Below are 23,248 nucleotides of genomic sequence, written 5' to 3'. Positions count from 1 at the left end.
CTGAAAGGTCCCAGGTTCGATTCGGTCAAGGGCATGTACCTTGGTTGCAGTCACATCCCCAGTTGGGGGTGTGCAGGAGGCAGCTGATCGATGTTTCTCTCTCATCGATGTTTCTAACTCTCTATCCCTTTCCCTTCCTCTCTGTGAAAAATCAATAAAATTTAAAAATAAATAAATAAATAAATAAAAGTGGTATGGACCTAACACCAAGATTCAGCTCTTAAAGCAGCACACGCATTCCTGTTAGCTTGGATCCTGTCCCATGTAGTGCACTCCATGGTATATCTGGGTACATGCATGCCTCATGCATGAGCTGTAAATTTCTCTTAATCCTTTTTTTTGAAAGGGGGAGGGAGGCCCACATCTTTGAGGGGGATCTTAGGGAAGCCACAGAACCCACGCCACAAAAAACTGCACACACAAAATACGCCCTCACACCTCCTCGAGTCTTCATGCAATTGGAGGGCTTCATACATCACACAAGTCAAGAGTCACTGTTCTGTGTCCCTCCCATACTCCAGCAGGGGAATCTGTGCACAGTTAGTGCTGAATAATTCTATTAAGGAAAAATGCTACTACTTTTTTCTCCTCCTCTTTCCACCACCACTTTGGTCAGAAAGAAAGTAGCCGATCGCTTTTTTCACACTTTCTATGAGGCACTTTCCTGTTGCTCCCTCCCTAGGCCTCTGTACCATCTCCCTTGTTCTCTGTGAAATTCCACCAGCATCCTGTCTGGTTCCAGGCCTGGAGTCTTCGAGCCTGTGTCCCGCCCTGTGCCACCCACAGCCCACCCCCAGAGGCCTGCCCCCTGTGGTCTGAATATTTGTGTTCCTCCAAATTCACAGGATGGAATCCTAGCACCCAATGCAACGGCCATAGGAGGTGGGGCCCTTGGGGGTGATGAGGTCATGAGCAAGGAGCCCTCAAGAACAGGATGAAGGCTCTTATGAAAGAGACCCCACAGAGCTCCCTGGTCCCTTCTGCCACGTGAAGACAGTGAGAAGTCTGCAGCCCGGATGAGGGCTCTCACCAGAACCTGACCGTGCTGGTGCCCTGATCTCACACTTCTGGCCTCCGGAACCGTGAGAAACAAAGGTCTGTTGTTTAAAAGCCACCCGGTCCGAATGCACTCAGACACTGCCTGTTCCTTCCCCTCCCTGACGGATCTCGCTGGTTCTGTGTCCCAGGGACCGTGCAGCCCTACCCTTCTCAGAGATGAAGCTCACGAGGCCTTGCCCCTGTAACCGCCCCAGGCTGCCCTGATGGCTGGCAGAGGGAGACCCAGTCCCAGAAATCCTGACCCAGTTAGTTCAGCTCTTCCCACTGGCCTCTACCCAGCAAGTGCTCCCTCCCGCCCGGGAAGCAGGAGCACCGGTGGCCATGTGCAGCCTGGCCTCTCAGATGTCCAACCCCGGCAGGCTCCTCTGGAGAGGAAAGCACCCGTGCAAGTCAGGAAAGGTGCCCCTCCGGGCAGATGCAGCCTGGCCCTGGGCTGGCACACCTGAGCAGGGCCCCCTCTACACACACTAGGGCCCCTTCTACACACACTAGGGCCCCCTCTACACACACTAGGGCCCCTTCTACACACACTAGGGCCCTCTCTACACACACTAGGGCCCCCTCTACACACACTAGGGTCCCCTCTACACACTAGGGCCCCCTCTACACACCACCGCCCCCCCTCTACACACACTAGGGCCCCCTCTACACACACTAGGGCCCCCTCTACACACACTAGGGCCCCCTCTACACACACTAGGGCCCCCTCTACACACACTAGGGCCCCCTCTACACACACTAGGGCCCCCTCTACACACACTAGGGGCTAGGGAATTGTCCGATTCCCTTCAGGCCTCCACCTGACACCTGGGTCCATAGCAGCACTAGGTACAATGGCCAAAGGGAGCAGGCAGCCCACCAGTGGAAAAATAGACAAACAAAAAAAAGAGAAGAAATTCTGATACACGCTACAGTATGGATGAACCTTGAGGACAGTATGCTACATAAAATAAGCCAGTAACAAAATGGCAAATACTGTATGATTCCACTGATCTGAGGTCCCTAGACTAGGCAAATTCCTAGAGACAGAAGGCAGAGGGCAAGGGGCGGGGAAGTGGGGAGTTATTGTTTAATGGGTACAGAGTTCCTGTTTGGGATGATAGGAAACTTCTGGAAACAGACAGCGGTTATGATGGCACAACATTGTTCATTTAGTGCCACTGAGTTGAATACCTAAAAATGGTTAAAAAATAATAAATTTTGTGTTATATCTTTAAAAGTTTACAAATTAAATGTGCTCTATATTATTTTCTTTAAAAAAAAAAAAAAGAAGAAGAAGGAAAGAGCCGCACCTGTCTTTTCCTCACTTTGAAAAGATGAGGATGTATTATACTTCCCATAGGGGCTGGACGCATCCACAACATTACCTCAACACCTAATCTCCCGCCACAGCATCCCCAGAGGGCTGCGCGCCTTTGGACGGGGGCAGTTCGAGGCCCCACGGGAGGAAAGGTGTCACATAAATGGAAACATCCTTTCCCTGCTGCCCGTTTCCTCCACCCACAGACCCCGTCCCCACTTCCCCCACTCCTCACCCTCTCCTTCTGTCCCCACAGGCAGCCAGGCCCAATCTGGGGAGGCATAAACTGACATCCTGTTATAAATCCGTCCCCTGGAGACTGGCCCTCTTGCTGCGCCAAGAAGTCTTTTTCTGACCATCTGTAATCCATTCAAAGGCAACTGGCAGGAAATGGCAACTAGGAAAACCCCTGCACAACGCAAAGCAACCGGTGGGACCACCTCTGCTCTCGCTCACGGCCAGAGACAGGAAGTGGGCCTTTCTGGGGACACACAACCTCTGGGAAAGCACTGAGAGCTGCCGGGCAGCTGTCAGGGGCTCGGTGGGCTGGAGACAGATGCTTGCAAAATTCGGTAAGAAACCCATGCTGTACTGAGTTTTTAAATGAGCTCTGCAGAAATCTCATTTGAAAAACCAAAACCAACCACAGGCCCTAAGAGGGGGGAAAAACACAACATTATATGAAAACTAACCTCAAAAATGCTTTCTTCTGATTTCTATGGACTATTAGACCACAATTTCAAGTAGTTCAAATCCTTCTTATTATGGCTCCCCTTCCAATCTGGTATCGTCAGCTGCTTCCTCCTAACCGTGGCAGCTTTACATTTTGGCACTAAAAGCTGAAGCCCCGAAGCACAGCAGGAGGGACCTGGAGCTGCCCTGCACAGGCTCGCCAGAGCCAATTGTTAAATTTTCAGGAATTTGGTGAGCCGATCAATAAATTATTAAGCGTTATTTGCTATAGCTACAATGAAATGTATCCTATTAAAAAAGAATACTCAAGACTTATCACTTCCTACTTACCTTCCTATATTGTATTATCATCGATGCTTTGAGCAAGGGTTGGCAACTTTTTCTAGAAAGGACCAGGGGGTAAATATTTCAGGTTTTGAGTGTCTTTGTCTCAGACGCTACGCTCTGGCATTGTAGTGCACAAGTAACCAGAGACAATACATAAATGAATGAATGTGGCCATGTCCAAAGAAAACGTTATTTACAAATAGGGGTGACATGCAGCTTTTATCCGTGGGCCACAGTTTGCTGACTACTGCTCTTGGAGTTATTTATATCTATTGTACTTGTAGGGTGGAAATCCTATGTAGCAGTGTTCTTGCCCGGCTGGTGTGGCTCAGTGGTTGAGTGTCGACCTATGAACCAGGAGGTAGCTATTCGATTTGTGGCCAAGGGCACATGCCTGGATTGTGGGATGGATGCCCCGTAGGAAGCGTTCAGGAGGCAGGCAATCAATGATTCTCTCTCATTATTGATGCTTCTATCTCCTTCTCCCTCTCCCTTCCGCTCTGAATTCAATAAAAATATTTTTTTAAAAACACCACTAACAACAAAACAACAACAGTGTTCTTATGCGCATCTCTTCAGTGACAGAATAAGGAGCACTTGAAATGTGGTAGTGGGAGGCCTTATACTACAGAAATCAGCAAGTGTGATAAGCCAGGGATTGATCTGTTATTATTTTTTATTATCTAGATTTAAGAAAGGGATGGAGAAAATTTTAGTAATGCAGAATTAAAACTATATCACGTCCATAGCTGCATTGTGAATGATGCAAAAAATGAGGACATATTTTCTTGGTATTTGAAAACTATTATCCAATTTAGCAAGGCCTTTGCTCTCATCACCAACAATTGAGTGATGGTTCTAACATATCTCTTTGTTCTTCCATTTTCGTCTTACTCACTGACTTAAATGAAAATATCAACTAACACTTATGTTGGATTGACACCTGTTTGTCAATGTCAGTCTCAGGTTGATCAGGGATAGAAGATTTGGCAAAATTTAACAAAAGCATTCTGTGAGAATCAACGGACTATGTGAAATTTTGCAATAAGGAGTATTAAATATTTTATTATTTGTAAATTACATGCTAAACAGCCCTTTAAGAGTAAAATGTATAATAAAAGTATCTCTGTGTAAATTTATTTAGAGAGGGAGTTGTTAAACATTTACTAGCACAACGATTGTGATAAAAAAAGAAGTTACAAATTAATTGGGCAGCAAGACCTAAAACTGTGTGTGTGCAGATACACTTCAGAGAGAGAAAGACAGAAAAGAGAATAACTCTTCCCCAGCACACTGAAACAGCAAAACACACACACACACACACACACACACACTCATACAAAAAAGGAGCCTGTTGTCTGAAAACTCTACTTTATAAAAAACAAAACAAAACACCTCAATTGTGTTGGTATCAAGTAGATGTACAACTGAAATGAATTATGAACTGGTTCTCTTTGGTAGTAATGGCAGATCTGGGACTCATTCTAACTCCTTTTTCCAAAAGAGACTTTTTGGGGAACTCATAGCCTTTACTTTATGCTATTCTCTCTCTGTAGAGCGCTCAATGTCAAATCCTAACCATCTGTGGTGGAGCATTCATTCATTCATTCATTCATTCTTCAAACATTAACTTGGCTCCAACTATATACACTTCACTGTGCTCCAGGTAGAACCACAAACTTAAGAGCCCCTGCCCTCAGGTCAAAGGTCTTGTAGAGGGCAACTGAAATCTCTTCCTTCCCTGAGCCCCAGGGCATTCAAGCCATACTGAAGTCTCTAGGTGGCATCAGAGCTTCTAGCCTGCTGCCTGGGGGAGTTCCTGAGTTTCCAGTTGGAGGGCAGGGCCCGGGATGCTATTCCACCTTAACATCCTGCACAGAGCCCAGCCCAGTACCTTGGCGGTTGGCCACTTTCTAATGAATCTGTGATACAGGAAGCACAATGAGCCTGTGACACAGGAAACACGGTGAGCCTGTGATACAGGAAGCACGGTGAGCCTGTGATACAGGAAACACGGTGAGCCTGTGATACAGGAAGCACGGTGAGCCTGTGATACAGGAAGCACGGTGAGCCTGTGATACAGGAAGCACGGTGAGCCTGTGATACAGGAAGCACGGTGAGCCTGTGATACAGGAAGCACGGTGAGCCTGTGATACAGGAAGCACGGTGAGCCTGTGATACAGGAAGCACGGTGAGCCTGTGATACAGGAAGCACGGTGAGCCTGTGATACAGGAAGCACGGTGAGCCTGTGATACAGGAAGCACGGTGAGCCTGTGATACAGGAAGCACGGTGAGCCTGTGATACAGGAAGCACGGTGAGCCTGTGATACAGGAAGCACGGTGAGCCTGTGATACAGGAAGCACGGTGAGCCTGTGATACAGGAAGCACGGTGAGCCTGTGATACAGGAAGCACGGTGAGCCTGTGATACAGGAAGCACGGTGAGCCTGTGATACAGGAAGCACGGTGAGCCTGTGATACAGGAAGCACGGTGAGCCTGTGATACAGGAAGCACGGTGAGCCTGTGATACAGGAAGCACGGTGAGCCTGTGATACAGGGAGCACGGTGAGCCTGTGATACAGGAAACACAGTGAGCCTGTGATACAGGAAACACGGTGAGCCTGTGATACAGGAAGCACGGTGAGCCTGTGATACAGGAAGCACCGTGAGCCTGTGATACAGGAAACACGGTGAGCCTGTGATACAGGAAGCACCGTGAGCCTGTGATACAGGAAGCATGGCTCTAGCTTTATAACCTGTGGAGGGGCATCACTCATCCTGGTTTGCAATTTAACTCTAGCAGTTTACTGGGCCCAGCTAAATGCTGACCTCCGGTTGGAAGGTGGAAGAAGGATTATTTTAAGTGTAATTATCTCCTTTCTTCCCCAAATTAAAGAGGGTCACTTGGGTGTGTGGGACAGTGTTTCTTAATATTTTTAAACTCATGTTCTATCAACCAAGATGTGGTCACACTTTACTTCTGATGTTTGCATTGCAGAGCTCACTCTATCTAGAATTTTCATGAATGATGGGTTGTCACACTGTACTTGCATCTTATCGAAAAGTGCCCACTCCTTGCCCTTGTTCCTCCTTAGCTTAAATCATGGACGTTCAATTCCTTGCTCTGAAAATTGCTAATTGGAGGAAAAACTTTGCTCTGCTTTAAAAAACACACATCTTTTTACTGATTTCAGGGAAACACCAACGATGAGGGAGAATCATTGATCAGCTGCCTTCTGGATGCCCCTCACTGGGGATCGAGCCCGCAGCCCGGGCAGTGACCTCCTGGTTCACAGGTTGACGCTCAACCACTTAACCACCCCAGCTGGGCTGCTCTGTTTTTGTAGGAGGCATTTAATAGTTCATTCCCTGTTGATGAGAAAGAGGTCTCCTTTATAGATGAATGTCAGCCAATAAATGTAGATCAGATTAGCATAATGTGAAAATGACCATTCTACAATCCCCCAAAGAAATAACTGACCCAGGCAAAGATCACCAATAAATACCAAGACAATTCCATAAAATGTCTTGTTGGTATTCACTTGGTTCTAAAGCATCACCCACAGAATGATGTGCTAATTGAAGGAAGAAAACATATCTACGATGGAGAGAGGTGGTCACCACCCCACTGAGTGATCGATACCTAATAATGGGCCTCCCTGACATCATGTGCCCCCTGATGAGATGCTTGATGAAGTGCTCAGAATGTTGTATATATGTACATGCAAAAATATATGTATACATATATGTATACTGTATACACACATACAGGGGGCACTGTTCTAGATTAAAATTGGCACAAGAGGCATAACAACCAAATGTAATGCATAAATCTTGATAGGATCGTGGTTATATGTGTGTGTGTATGAAAAAGCAGCTATGGAAAAAGGAGCTATACACTTTTTTGGGAGTGACAACAGGAGAAATTTGAATAGGAACTAGGTATTAGATGTTATTAGGGGACTGGTATTATAATTACGCAGGAAAACGCTCTTATTTTAGGAGATGCATCCTGAATGAAGAACTTAGGGTGAAGTGTCACACTATCTGTGGCTTACTTCCAAATGGTTCAGCAAAAACATACATACATATTTATATAAGATGAGGCTCTGAGAACTTGAATAGCTCAAGGATACACAATCAGTATGTGTCAAAATGCTAAATATTTAGAAGTGAAATGTCATGATGTCTACAACCTAGTTTCAAACGGTACAAAATATGTATCTTTGTAAGAAGGCAAATAAGATGAACTGTGAACTAATTTGTAACTCTAAGTGGTGCATATATGAATGAATGACCATGGTACTATTATTCCAACATTTTTATATGTGTGAGAACCTTTTAAGTTAACATTAAGATGAGGGGCCAAAAAGAAACAAGGGTGCAATGTGGGGTTACCACCAAATCTGAACTGAGAAACTTTAGGCTGCTCAAAGGTGTCTGTGACTTTGGGCCCCAAATTTAGCACTTTTCCACTGACTTCACTGCCTAGGTAGGAAGCCCTAAGGGATCCCGGAGCTGCAACATCCCAAACTGAGCTGGGCCTTTTTGCATTGTGGCTTCAAATATCCACCTGAACAGAAACTTCAGGAGTCCTGCCAGTTCTTAGAATCTCAACAACTTTAAAATATTAGGTGATAAATCAAAGAAACTCATACATAGGTCATTTCCAGACTGCTTTTAAAAATGAAAATACTTATAAATGTCGAGTTGTTTAAAGGATACAGTTTCAGTTTTACAAGAGGAAAACAGTTCTGGAAATGGATTGCACAACAATGTGAATGTACTTAACACTATTAAACTCAACCCTTAAAAATGGATAGGATGTCTCCCAGGACAATGGAAACAAAGGAAAAAATGAACAAATGGGGCTACATCGGATTAAAAAGCTTCTGCACAGCAAAAGAAACCATTAACAAAATGCAAAGGGACCCCACTGTATGGGAGAACACATTTGCCAATGGGTACAACTGAGAAGGGGTTAATTTCCGAAATATACAAAGTACACATACAACTCAACACCAGGAAGACAAATAACCCAATTTAAAATTGGGCAAAGGATCTAAATAGACACTTCTCCAAAGAGGACATACAGACAGTAAAAAAAAAAAATACAGATGGCCAATACATATATGAAAAAAAAGTTCAATGTCAGTAATCATCAGAAATAAGCAATTAAAACCATAATGAGGTATCACCTCACACCTGCCAGAATGGCTACTATCAATAAAACCAACAAACAACAAGTGCTGGCGAGGATGTGGTGAAAAGGAACCCTAGTGCACTGCTGGTGGGAATGCAGACTGGGGCAGCTTATGGGAAACAGAATGGAGCTTCTCAAAAAATTAAAAATGGAACTTCTGATTGACGTAGCAATCCCACTTCTGGGAATATATCCTAAGAGTCCTGAAACACCAATCAGAAAGTATATATGCACCCCAACTGGTATGTTCATAGCAGTGCTATTTACAATAACTAAGTTCTGGATATTGCGCGAGTGCCCATCAATAGATTAGTAGATAAAAAAGATGTGGTACATTTACACAATGGAATACTATGTTTAAAAAGAAGGAGCTCTTGCCCTTTGGGATAGCATGTATGGATCTGGAAATTATTACGCTAAGCGAAGTAATCCAGTTAAAGAAAGACAAATATCACATGACCTCACCTATGTGTGGAATCTAATGAAGAAAACAAACTAATGAACAAAATAGGTCCAGAGGCCTGGATACGTAGAACAGAATGACAGATCTCAGAAGGAGGCGGGTGGAGAGGGTGGGGGCGGCGGAGAGGGGATTAACTAAAGAACATCTATGCATACAGGCATAACCCATGGACACAGACAATAGTGTGGGGAAGGCCTGGGGTGGTGTCGGGGTTGGGGGGAGGGGGGCAAAAGAGGTGAAAACGGGGGACATCTGTAATACTGACAATAAAAAAATGTTATTTGCATTTTACCACAATTTAAAAAGAAATGAAAATACAGGTATATCAGGACATACACCTGAAAAATTGGATGCCTAGCCAAAGTGTAACACTCTACTGATTGAAAAATAACTCAGGAAAGAAAAAGGGAAGATATGATTCCCTCACACCCACCTCTACAAGATTCATAATACAGTTGTGAAAGTAAGACAGCAGGTAAACAAATGGGTTGGCCATGAAGGGTAAGATTCAGGGGCCAGAGTGCATGGTAGGTACAGCCAGCAGTAGGAGGTCCAGAGGAGGCCCAGGGTGTGCAGCCTGAGAGGGTGGGGAGGGTTTCCTCAGAGAGTGAATGCGGCCTGAGCCCTGCCGAATGAGAGGCATTCGCTTGAGAGGACGACACTAGAGGCAGAGGTCTCTAGAGAGGCAGAGACTGGGACCGGGAGGAACAGGGCTCGTCCAAAGGGCAATGCCTGTGTGGGTTTGGAAGGACTGAGCCACAGAGGACCTGGGCTACGGCATGAAATGTGCTGGATGGGGAAGTGATGAAAGGTTTGCACTTAAGGAACAATCTGATAAAATGTGACTTTTCGGGAGATTAATTCTGACGTGGTGTGAGGGGAAGATGGAACCAGCATGACCACATCACCTGTCGGTAGGTGGGAGATGCTTTCTGTGTCTTTCTCAGCCATTCGAATCAAAGAATCTTGTCGCTGCCCCTCAGAGCCAGTGACAAGTAGGGCATCGCTGTGGCTGAAGAAAGGATAGGTCTTTCACACCAATGAAGCCATTATTGTAAAATCTAGGCCTGGCTGGTATGGCTCAGTGGTTGAACATCAAACTATGAACCAGGTCAGGGCACATGCCTGGGTTGTGGGCTCGATCCCCAGTGGGAGGACATGCAGGAGGCAACCAATCAATGATTCTCTCCCATCATTGATATTTCTCTCTCTCTCTCCCTCTCCCTTTCTCTCTGAAATCAATAAAAATATATTTTAAAAAAAATATATAGGCAGGCTAGCCTGGGATGGGGGCTGAGGGATGGAAAGAAATGGAGAGGTGCTGAGAACTGCTCTTAAGACAGAGGGGGAGGGGAAGCCTTCCTAAAGAGAGTGGGTAAGGGAAGAATCAAAAAAGGCTTTGCACTTGCACTTGGCCTAGCAGTGTCTGGGGGTGCAGTAAGGGCACCCACGAGGGGCTGTCAAGATGCAATACACCAGAGGCTGAGCCGAGCACTCCGTGTAGAAGCGGTCGGGTCTGGAGGCAGACATGTGGAATCGTGGACTAAATCATCTCAGGTGAAAGCAAGGAGCAGGGGTGAGCTGACAGGGCAAACTGGAGGGAGGAGAGGGAGGGAGCTGGGAGGAGCTGGCAGAAGAGGCCTAAAACTGTGTGTCACCCAACCTTTGGTAAAGAAAATATGGTTTTCCAAAAGCTCTAGGGCAGTCTACTACTTCATGAAAACCTCAAAAAGTACATTTGGAAAGCAAATAGCCTCTTCGTCTGTCTAAGGCTGGACTGTTACATATTGGGTTTGCACAAAACAGGGCAGATCTCTGTTTTCAATCGTCTCCGGCTAGTAAGTGTTCGGTCTGAGCCTCTGAAAGCGGCAGGGCTCAGGGGAGTTCCACATTCTCTTTGGGTCTTGTCCCGTCGCTGTGGAAGATGGTGAGGAAGGGACCAGCAGCCTGGAGTCTGGGGACCGGCCAGCAGGGCTGACATTGGAGGGTAGGCCGCATGGAGCCAACCTCACCCAAATGTGAGCAGTTTCACTTTCCCGGTATTTTCCTTTCTTCCTGCCAGTCTGGGCCGACTGTCACCTGTGAAGGGTGCTCCAGCCCACAGCTTTGGCCCTCACTAGAAGGATCACAATACCAGCCAGCAGACCAAGGGGTCTGGGCCTGTCAAAGAAATCCCATACTGACGAGGCAGTAGGACAGGGGATAGTGCTGAAGAGGAAACACATGTCAAGGGCTGCCCTGGTCTCTGAAGCTACAGAGAGAGAGAAAGAGAGAGAGAGAGAGAGAGAGAGAGAGAGAGAGAGAGAGAGAGAGAAACACCAGCTCCTCCAGACCAGCCAGATCATGGAATAGGAAATTCTAAGAGCCCTGGTTAATGGAGAGAAGATTAAATCCAAAGTCATGAACTCAACATGACCACATCCCCCATCGGCATGTGGGAGATGCACTCTGTCTTTCTCAGCATCTGAATCAAAGACTCTTCTCTGTCACTGCCCCTCAGAGCCAGTGACAAGTAGGGCATCGCTGTGGCTGAAGAAGGGAAAGGTCTTTCACACCCACTTAGCAGGTGCACGGGGCCCTTCAGAAGGACCCGTCTGAGCTGCTGCGGGTATTGGCAAGCTCTCTCCACTCCATCATCCAGAGCAGCACACCCTTTATGAAAACACTAATGATCCCAATGCCAGGAGGGAAACTGAAAAGCGGCCTAGAAGGTGTTCAAAAGGGAAAAAGAGAGAAATCCTCGCTGTAGATAGATGCCCCTGGAGTTGCTTGGCAACCGTCCTTGCTAACACCTTCTCCCAAAAAGGAACAGTTTGAGTCGGCTCCTCAGATTTCCCTGAGGCCAGGACTCTGACCCCACGCTGGAGCCCTGGGATGAGAAAGCATCTCACTGAGGGGGAGACCAGGGGCCCCATCAGCAGGCCACTGGCTTATGCACAGGAGGGGGAGGAACTGGAACCATTTTGCTTAAAGAACATGCTGTCTTAGGCAGGGCCGGTACTTGGCTGAGGCAAGCGAGGCGCCCTGGGTGCAACATGTAAGGAGGCCCTCACGCAGCACCCATAGGAGCCTGCGCATGCATGTCCTTAAATGTGTGTCCTGGGTGCCCCACCTGCCTCACCTCAGTCCCCACCCTGCTCCTCAGATGACATGATGAGACAGTCATTGAGAGTACAGCCTCTGGAATCAGCCTGCCTCTGGGTTCACATCTCAGGTCTCCTGCATCCCAGCTGTATCACCTCAGGTACCTCTCTGACCCTCAGTTTCCTAGTCTCTAAAATGTGGCTGATAATAGGAATTGGCTTGTAGGATTAAGTGAGAAAATGCACATTTAGCTCTGCGCTTAGAAACTAGGCACTGCCCAGTAAACGGAAGCTAGGATTTTTATTTTTAAAAACATACAAGCAGTTCCCCGGAACCCCTTAAACTGGGCCTATGGAACCCAAACCTCTAGGAGTGGGCCTTGTGTCTCTGCTTTTAAGAAAAGCTTCACAAAGGACTCTCAAGGTGGGCAGGGCTGAGAGTCACTACTGTATCCAGGGGACAGTGGTTCTCAAAGTCCAGGAACCAGCAGAGCCACCTGGGGAGCCTGTTCAAAACGCCTGTTCCTGTGCCCCACCCCAGTCCTGACTCAGCGTGACTGCAGCCTCAGGTACTAAGTACTCAGGCGATTGCCACGCAGGGCCACCCACATGGCCACACTTTGGAAAACCGAAACTGATTCACTCTTGCTAACAGCACAGGGACCTGGGTCCCACTCCTTGTGTTTTTACTCCTGGCATCCTGAAAGAACCAGAACAAAATGTTAACCAAAGATGCTTAGTCACACGCAGGCATGCTCCTGGAGCAGGAACGGTGTCCTCTGTCCCCTGAAAGCGGCAGCTCTCCTAAGGGAAGGGGTACCCAGTGCCTGGTAAACAACCGTCGTAACAAAAGCTCACACTTCTAAGCGCCTACTCTATGCCAGAGAGTACCCCGTTTATTCTCACAACAACCCTGAGAGCTACTGTTACCACGATTCTAAAAACGAGGAAACTGAGGCCCAGAAAAGTTGTCTCTTCTTTCTTCTCACTACACAGGCAGTAAATGGCTGAGTCAAGATTCAAATAATGCTCCATGAAGCTTCCAAGTCTGCAATGTCAATGCCCTTTGTGGTAAAATATACATAAAATTGATCTTTTCCACCATTTTTACAGCTCATCCACCTGCAGCACTTTTTCATCTTTCCCAACTAGAACTCTGTACCGACTGAACACCAATTCTCCACTTTCCCCGGCCCCAGACCTTGACAATTACCATTTGACTCTCTGTCTCTACGAATTTTACCACTCTAGCACCTCATATAAGTGGAATCATACAGTATTTGCCCTCTTGTAGTCCAATACGCTCTTAAAAAGAGTCAGGCACCACCTTGGTCTGATAGGACCAAACTAGGAATGTGTCGCAACCATATTCCATACCCTGGTTAGTGTCATCAGTTTGGGTGTCCTGTCTCCCCAACTTGGCCCCACCCCAAGACTCCATGACCTACTGGTAAATTGGGGTTACTGTGTTAGGGTCACACAGCAACCCCGGCCCTGGTCAACCCCCAGCTGAAGGCGTCCTTGCTCTATTAATGTTCTGAGAACCACAATTAGCTTCCCAGAGCAGGTACCTAGGTTCCAAGAGCCCATCACCGAGTCCCTTTTCTCTTCCCCACTATGGTGACCTAGTGTCGCTTTGTCCTGCCCTGGAGAGTATTTATTTGGTTTCCTTTTATTTTTTCTTTAAGCACCTGATCCCTAAAATTGGCAAGCAGAATTGTGTTATGAAACCACAGGTATAAGGATAAAGCATCTACATAAAAACAAAAGCTTTCTCCATAGCAGAATTCCAGCTTTACTGGGGGAACTGGGGTGAATCACGTCTAGCCCCTGATTGGCAAGCATCCTCCGCCTCAGCCCACTTGCAGGAAGGGATTTCCTGGGGTCCCATCATGCGTTGAAGAGCCTCAGGGTCCAAATCCAGGTCCCTGTGGCTGCAGTGGCCAATCTGAGCTCCCCCACGGAGGAGCCGGAGAAAGCCAGCCGAAGAGCCTTCGCCGGGAGCCCACCAGGGGCAGGGCATCGCACCAAGCGTTTTAGGAGAGAAAGACGTGGAAGTCCGTTTCCTTTATCTATTTATTTATTTACGTGTGGTGGTGGTGGTGGTGGGGAAAGCCAGCTTTTTAATATTCAGTTTCTGCAACTCAAAAGAAGGCCAACCCTTGGCCAACCCTCTCCCCTCTCCATCATAGCTCCATTTGATCACTTCAGTCATAAGCAGACTCCTGTGGTCCAGTCCCACCGACTCCCTCCCCGCTGCCTCCCCCTCCCGGCCCCTTGAGGCAAGACCAAGTGTGGACTCACAAGAAGCACCCCACACCCTGGAGGCCCCCCCCTCGGGCTCTCTTTTGCTGCTGGAGGAACTGTAGGCCCAGGGGAGGTCGCCAGTGTGGTGCTGCGTGGCCTCAGGTAGGGGCAGCGATCAGTGTGTGGCTGCTCCTCTTACCCTTCAAATGCCATCTGTCTCTGTCTCTGTGGTCTGGGGTGGGGTGCTTCAGCCTCTCCCCCTTATTCTAGGATTTTCTCAATGGTTTCCGGTCTGTAAATAATTGTTAGCTGTTCTTCTTGTGAGGAAGAGCAAAGCCAGGAACGACCTACATCACCATCTTGGTGACATCACTCTCACTGCAGTCACTGAAGGACTGTAGTTTCCAGGTGTGACTCTAGGCTACCTCGGAATTTGGGGTCCTAGGACGAAAGGGATTTGACCAGACAGGGTCTTAGCGTGTCTGCTAATACATTTATGTCTACATCTGAAGGATGTCACGAATTAATCAAAGCACCATGAACAAAAGGTTAGCCCCAAAGATATAAACACGACGTACACAGGTTACCACACAGTAGCCAAGTCTGCCTAACTTTCCTAAGTTAATTCAGAAGCAGAGACAGCAAAGCTCTGTGAACACCGGCCTTGTGTGAACACGGCCGTGCAGTCCTAAGTAATGCCACGGACCACGTGGCACAGGTCAGGAGCCCCAGGAATCAGACCCTCCTCTGCCCTTCCTATTTTCTAATCCATAACACGGGAACCCTGAAACCAGCCCTTTTGCTCTGTCACATGCACCCCCACTTCAGACAAGGCCCATGGGTAATCACACTGCACAGAATACCAACAGCCTGACTTTAAACTGAAATCCTTAATGATTCACCAAGTGATACTCTTGACATCAGGGGCCACTGTACAATAAATGGCATCATTATCAGAATCAATGTTTTGGGGTCTCCTCTACGCACAGCGAAGGAGGATGGGCCACCCAGAATTAGAACCGGAAGCTCATTTTCTGCAGAATAGGGTAACCTGTCCCCATTTTCTGCAGAATAGAGCTGAAGGTTTGGAGGAGTCACCTGGCAAACCTTTGGACAGTTCTTTGAGGGACGGAGTCTCTCTCTCTCTCTCTTTAGATCCTCCCCAATGCAGCCCAGCGCCAGGGGACAGCTTTGTATATGTCTGCTGAGCATTCAGTAGGGCCGACCCACCTGGAATGAAGGCCTCAGACATAGACAGAGAGTTGCAGAATATTTCCATGAATATCTTAGTGTATTTTTCTTGTGCTCTAGCCTTTCCAGCCTCGCCTTATACCAGTGATTCTCTATCAGGGTCCCTTTGCTCCCTGAGGGGGTCTAAGCAATGTATGGACACATTTTTGGTTGTTTCCTATTGGGGGAGAGGGAAAGGGAGGGGGAGGGGGAGGGGGAGGGGCCTCTGGAATCCACTGGTAGAGACTAGAGATGCTGCTAAACATCTTGCCATGCACAGGACAGTCCCCCGCCACAGAGTCGTAGTGCCATGCTGGGCACGTTTATACTACTCTCTCTGCTTTGCTATCTTCACTCTAAGCAACACAGACTCTCATTTCTAGAACATTCTATATTCTCTCACACTTTGGACCTTCACACATGTTGTTTCCTTTAATTCCCACCTGCCCAGCCCTGCACACAGATAACTTCCATTCATCCTGCAGGTTTCAGTGTAAATAAAATTTCCTCGGGAAGGCCTTCACTGAGCCCCTAACCTAAATTAGGTCCCCCTGCCACGCCTTCTAATAGCACCCCGCTGCCCCTTCAGAGTACTCTCCAGACACCAGGATGTTTTTTTTTAATCTTCACCTGAAGAGTGAGGATATTCCCCCTCCTCCCCTGCCCCATTGTTTTTAGAAAGAGTGGAAGGAAAGGGTGAGTGAGAGAGAGAGAGAGAGAGAGAGAGAGAGGGAAAGAGAATCGATGGGAGAGACACATTGATTGGTTGCCTCCTGCTCGTGCCCTGACCGGGGCTGGGGATTGAACCTGCAACCGAGGTACATGCCCTTGACCGGGAATTGAACCCGTGACCCTTCTGTCCGAGGGCCGAAGCTCTAACCACTGAGAAAAACAGGCCAGGCGACGCCAGGACTTCCCAATGCCTGCCTTTGCAGCTAGGGTGGAAGCGCCGCGAGGCAGAGGCTGCGCTGTTTGTTGCTGTGCCCAGGCCTAGCCCAGTGCTGGCACACGGTGAGACACTGTCTCCATGCATGGCGGAGGTCAAGGAAGCAGGAGCAGGTCTCAAAACCCAAGCAAGACACCCAGAGGCCTCAGTGATGGTTCCACTGCGCAGGCACCAAAGAGAGACTACGGCAGCGCCTTATGAACTGATATGGATCACTGCCCTTCAGAATGTTGCAACACGTGCACATTATTTATAAAATAAGAAGTACTTAAATGAGTGGTGTGTGTAACAGCCTCCATCTTCTAGAGATGAAACAATTATTCCTGTAGAAGGAGGTCCGATAAGAACCCAACACATCACATACAGCGTCCCAGGGTGTGACCAACCTGCCTGACTTCCTGTTTTGGAAGGGGCCAGAGCCACATTTTCTCCACACAAGAACCCAGGCACATGGAAATGCCTGTATGTGAAGAGAGACTCGTTTAAAGCTCTATACTTTCAAAACTAGACGGTTTTGAAAAAAACCCTTTCTCAGCTTTTCTGTCTTGGCCGTGGCACTCGCCCTTCTCCACAGCTGGATGCAAGCATAAAGCTTATTCATTCTCCAAGCCCTTACGTCTCCTTTTACCGTCCCATCCCTCCCCACCACCCGTAGGCCACTCCATCTCTCCATCCTTCCATCCCAAACGCTGGGCGAGAGGAGAGATGGTAATGAGACGTCAAAGTGAACAAATGTGCGGCTTGTTAGCAAAAGGGGAGGAAGGTAGGCTTAATGGGAAAAGAAGTTGAAATTAATGGTGAGATGAGGTTTATCTGTGTCATCTGTGGACTTGGTGTCTTCCCATCTTCTATTAGCATAGATAAGGGAGTTGCCTGCATAGCGATAAGGGGAAGCCCTCGCAGTCCCCATAGATCTCCACCACTTGTCGCTGGCTCCCCTGGCTGGGATTCTAAGAGCACTTCATTCTTGCTACGCAGTTGCCATCTTTTCCTCCAATTTGCTCCCATCCAGCCATAACCGCAAGACTCCTAAACCTGAGCTGAATGTGTTCCCACATTCCCTGCTTCATCCAGTGTTCCAGCCCAATTCCACCAGCATCTCAGGAGGAAAGCAAACTCTTAGAGTCACAGCAAGATCGTACTGGCTCCAGAACAGTTTTCAAATTGGAAGCATTCCACAAGTTTACCTACATCAAATCAAAACATCTGGGAACATTAAAACACAGACAAATGCCTGTAGTAACTAGTATAGATTTCAAAAAGACCCAAACAAAAATCTATGAAGGATTTTCTTTTCTCAGTGATCAGACAAAACAAATTTATTGATCATTTAAAAAATTATTTTACACCTCCCGGACTTAGAAAGATTTTGTAAACCGCTCATAGCCACAGGCCCACAACTGCCTAAGTATTTTCTCTAGCTCTTAATAAAACTTACCAATGACTACATAGGAACTGCACGCCATTAAAATTGGTTTTTAAAAAATCACTACCTTTATAAAATTATAATATGATTAACTCTAAAAGTGAAATTTCTGATAAATTTTATCTTTTCCATTCATCACTGATTAAAAATCCCAATTAATTATAATAATAAAGGTTCCTAGAACTAGCTTTCTTAATAAATGAAGATGATAATCATAATAACGTAAAAAAAGAATAAAGGCAAACATCCATCCATTAAGTGTTACCATGTGCTAAGCCCTTCTGTATTATCTCAGCTAATCCTCACAACAGCACTGCTATTATCTGTTTTATATAGTCCAGCACACTTATGAGTCATATGCACCCTGCTCCTTACTCATAAATTGACATTCTTGAAAGAAAAAAAAAAATCTCTGACTGGGTTGCTCGTTGGTTGGAGCAACATCTTGTACACTAAAAGGTTGTGGGTTCGATTCCAGGTTAGGGCACATACCTAAGTTGCAGGTTCAGCTCCTGGTTGGGACACATGTGGGAGGCAACCGATCAATGTTTCTCTCACATTGATGTTTCTCTCTCTCTCTCTCTCTCTCCATCTCTCTTCCTCTCGCTCTCAAATCAGTAAACATATCCTCAAGTGAGGATTCAAAAAAGAGTTCAGGGGAGGCAATTAGAATAGGGGAACATCTTTCTAAATTATAGAGCTTTTTCCCAATTAGCTTGAAAAAAAAGTCTTCAGATAAACCTACAAAGCTAGAGAGAAAATTATTATAAAAGGTTAGTTAGATGAATGGCCTTCCTTGAATTCTCTATCATAAGTGCATTTCTTAGATTAGGCTAACAAGGTTTCTGGGACCCTCTCTTCTCAGGAAACTTAAGTGCCTCACTGAGCCAAGCTGACCTAGGTCAGCTCACTCGCCACCAAGAAGAACACATCACCCTGGGTTCTGGACTCAAACCCTCAGTCATTCCAAAGGCCTAAAGGTCACATACCATTCACAAACTATTTGCAGCAGAATATGCTTGTGTCTGAGATGCAGTGATTTTTGCCACCAAGAGATTATGAAATGAGAAAATAAACCCAGTAGTAGTTTAATGTGAGGCCTTGATTTTTAAAAAAATATATTTTTTATTGATTTTTTACAGAGAGGGAGGGAGAGAGATAGAGAGTTAGAAACATTGATGAGAGAGAAACATCGATCAGCTGCCTCCTGCACATCTCCCACTGGGGATGTGCCCGCAACCCAGGTACATGCCCCTGACCGGAATCGAACCTGGGACCCTTCAGTCCGCAAGCCGACGCTCCATCCGCCGAGCCAAACCGGTTTTGGCCCTTGATTTTTTTTAAAAGTTTTTCTCTTCTTCTGAACACAGCCTGTCTGGTATGACTATGTCTGAGGTGTAGGCACATTCAGCAGAGAAACCCGGGTCCAGAGGTCTCAAAGGGACCTTAGAGGATGTTTAACCCCACTTCCTTACTTTACATGTGAGAGAAGAGGCCAGAGAAGGGAAGTGATATTCCCAAGGTCATATGGGGGAATGAAGCACAAAAGGAATGAGGAATGGAGAAGGAGCTATGTTACAATAATTGGGTTGTTTTAGTAGAAGTCTGCAAGTCCTTCCTTCTATGAACTTAATCTATACAAAATATCATATCACAACAATGCTCACAGCAACATTATTCACCATTGAAAGATGGAAACAAGCCAAATCTTCATCAAAAGATAGATGACTAAACAAAATATGGTATATACACACAATGGAACATTATTCAGCCATAAAAAGGAATGAAATTCTGACACATGCTGCAACAGGAATGAACCATGAAAACATTATGCTAAGTGAAATAAGCATGTCACAAAGGGACAAATATTGCATGATATATACGTGTATATATGTAATTATACATGGTATTTAGAATAGGCAACTTCATGGAGACAGAAAATAGAATAGAGATTACCAGGGCTGAGGGGGACAGGGGAATGGGGAGTTACAGTATAATGAGTATAGGATTTCCGGTTGGGATAATAAAAAAGTTTGGGAAATGAATAGCGATAATTATTGTTCAAACATTGTGCATGTACTTAGTACTATTGAATTGTATACTTTAAAATGGCTAAAACTGTAAATTTTATATTTATTTTATCGCAATAAAAATCATATCAAAATCTGGATTATATCCTTTTCATTCTCAACTGTTATTTATTCATTGCTATTAAAACCCAAATTTCTTCTCAAGACCTGCGTACTATGGTCATCTATGTATGCTTGCACATGTAGACAAACAGAATCACACCCAGGTCACTTTGTGTCCTGCAGAGACCCATCCACAAACAGGTATCCATCCTGAGACCACCTACATGGTGACTCCAACAATAAAGCCCATGGCAAGACTAACGCAACCAGTGTTTCTAGAGACCCTGGCAACCAAACAACGTGACTGAGTCCCAGCTCAACCCTTAAATTCCTCACCATGTTGGTGGTGGTGGTGGTGGTGGTGGGGGTATATATTTAGTTTATGTGTATTCTCTCTGTAAAGAAAACTGTGTGCATATACCAAGAAATCCTTCAGGAATAGTTAACCCAAATCTGCTCCACCAGGCCCATGAACAAAGAGATTTCAGTCCATACATGGCTGTTGGGTGCACTCAGCAATTGCATGTTACACCGAACAGCGGTGTCTTTAATGTAAATGCATATAATTGGGAGCTAAGTCTTTGTACCTTTACAGGACAAAGGATATAATGAGCAGAATGTGCCACTTGTGAATTCTGAGGAAAGGAGAGCCTTTCATTTTTCCTTAAAAGAATCCATTTCTCACGAGGCAAAGAGAATCTGAGAGCAAGTCTTTTGAAATAGAAGCAGGGAGGAGGGTGCAGAATGTGAGTTTTGTGTTACAGTCATAATCGATCACTAGGCCCAAGAGGTGCCCATTCTGTGCCATACCGTCATGTTTACTCAACTTTAATTTAAAGGTTTTCACAACCTCATCTTCCTCCATGGTTACCTTTCCATTGCCAGAGGTCTGGCAACTGAGTCCATTAGCTTTTAAAGATTTCAAGAGTTTCCAAAGAAAAACAATCTCTAGTGATACTTCCCATTGCCAACACTCATGAACATTTAGCACAAATAAGCTGCCACGTGTGAGCTGTCCACTTGACTTCATTCCCTTGCGCATCCTAAGGATATGTCAAGATCACAGTAAGATATTTAGAAGCAACATCTTTAGAATAAGGTTTCATTCCCAATCAAAGTGCTTAATTAGCAGAACCACTATGCTAGAGAACTGTCCTTGAATATGCATGCATTTTAACCTCCATGTTATTTTTTCCGAAGCACACATTTTCCTCTCACTGGATGGCCAGGAAATGATTAGGCGCAGAAAACCAACTGTCATAGGTGTCGACCCACAAAATAAGTGCCATCTTTCCAAGCAGGTTTTGGCTGCCTTCGAGGATGCTATCCCGGTATATGAGGGAGACCATTCTTTGGAATCTAATGGCCTTATCTCCATTCATTTGGGATGAGCAACGCTCCTGTGGCCTAGTTACGGCTAAACTCTTTCAACACTTCCCACCAACCCCTTCTGGCCCCTCGAGCCATCCTCTCACCCCCAATTTCAGCCAACCATGTTTATAAGACATCAGTTAGTAAATCACAATTCAAATGACCCCACCCATTTGTTCAGCAGAAAGTGGCCTCTGGATTTGCTCCACGTGGACCCATAGGCCAGAGTTACATGTGGCAGGCTTGCAAACATGAACAGGCCATGATTTATTTATGACGACCCTGTGTGCGTGATGCCCAGTTCCAGCAGGTTGTGGCTTCACTTGCCTGCCTCAGTCTAGGTTAACCTCTCTACTCACTGTGTCCCATTTCGGGTACTACCTTTCCAGGCTGGGGAAACAGAGAGGGGCAACTGGCCAGGGGGCGGCACACACCGATGCCCCTAACCCTGCTGGCCACATAACGATCTGTGACCAAACACAAGGTGGGCAAATGTACCTTGCTACAAAGGTTCGCATGTCCAATGGTTTTCCGTGGAGAGTGGAGAAGTAGCGGCTGGAATACCTGACCATGTGAGGTTCATGAAACTGTTGTGTATTTACCCACAAGAAAGCCTGGGATGCTTGTGAGGGAAGCCCCGCTCCTCATTTCACAGATTTTGACACACACACACACACCCCCACCCCACCACCACCACCTTTGGCCATGATGCTGCAAATGCGAAGGGCAAATAGGCATCAGCAGGTCCAAACGTGGACTCCAACTGAAGTGCAGTAAACTTCTGCCTCCACAGTCTCCCCCTCCTTACCCCCCAGTTGTATTTATACTTTGGAAGAAGTTAACGCGAAGCAGCAGACACCTGGGCGTGCTCAATTTTTGACAAGCCTTAGTCACTCTGTAACCAGCAGAACAATTCACAATATAGTCGAAAATCCTGTGAAGATCTCTGCCACACATGCTAACACTAAAATGCCAGTAGCTCCACTTACCTTCTTTATTAAGCCTCATAACCTCCCTGCTTTTTCCACCCTCTTTTCCAGCCTCTTCTAAATCTACATCTGCAGATGAAAAAGAAAAAGAAAAAAAGAAAATAAGGGAAAAGGGCGAAAAAAAGGGGGGGAAAAGCCAAAGTCAAGGGGGGCAGGGAGAGTGTTTATTTGCAAACAGATGGATATAAATACTGTATATGAAAATCTTTCCAAAATTGACAATGCGACGTTTTCTCCCAAGTCCGGATTTCCATCTACCTGGCCCAGATAGGTACCAAAAAAACTATGCAGGCAGCAACAGAGTAGCCTTTTAAACAGATACACCATGGGGCGGTGAAAGCCCACCCCGCGGGCTGCCACGGGGAGCCGGGCACAGACAGACAGACAGACAGCCCTGGCAGCAGGGCCTCTCTCTGTGCACTGATGATCTGTCTCTGTGTGTATTTATTTAGAGAGAGAGGGAGAAGCATGGAGGACACCGGGGGCCACTCTCTCTCTCACACACACACTTTTTCCCAGTGGCTCTAGGTGAATGGAAAGGTTACAGGATAATAAAAGGAGGAGGAGGCGGTGGGGTTCTTACTGTCGGAGCAGTGTAATTTGGCGGCGTCGATCCAGGAGGACCAGGGTTTGCCCAGAAACGCCTCCGGACTGGGCACTTTGCGATCCAGTGTCGCCATTGCTCTTCCTTCTTGTTGCTTTTTCCCTGTTCCTTCGGCAGCAGCAGCCGAGAGACACGGGATTCGAGAACGCTCCGACGTCATCTTCGGAACGTTCC

At 46.4% G+C, this 23,248-nt stretch overlaps 1 protein-coding gene across 3 annotated transcripts in view; it reads right to left on the bottom strand.

Moving 5' to 3' along the window:
* The window catches only part of ATXN7L1 (ataxin 7 like 1), a 240,146-nt gene extending 216,904 nt beyond the window's left edge, over positions 1-23,242 (bottom strand). For all 3 annotated transcript variants that reach the window (XM_006774879.2, XM_006774881.2, XM_006774887.2), the window contains exons 1-2: positions 23,054-23,242; positions 22,471-22,539 (exon numbers count right to left, since the gene is read on the bottom strand). In XM_006774879.2, the coding sequence (XP_006774942.1) occupies positions 22,471-22,539; positions 23,054-23,234 (250 nt within the window). In that variant the 5' untranslated portion in view covers positions 23,235-23,242. The remainder of the gene's footprint in view (positions 1-22,470; positions 22,540-23,053) is intronic.
* Between the last annotated feature and the right edge of the window lie 6 nt (positions 23,243-23,248).

This window comes from Myotis davidii, unplaced genomic scaffold, assembly GCF_000327345.1.
Source record: "Myotis davidii unplaced genomic scaffold, ASM32734v1 scaffold125, whole genome shotgun sequence".
Lineage (NCBI taxonomy): Eukaryota > Metazoa > Chordata > Mammalia > Chiroptera > Vespertilionidae > Myotis > Myotis davidii.
This window is presented reverse-complemented; position numbering and strand designations above follow the sequence as displayed.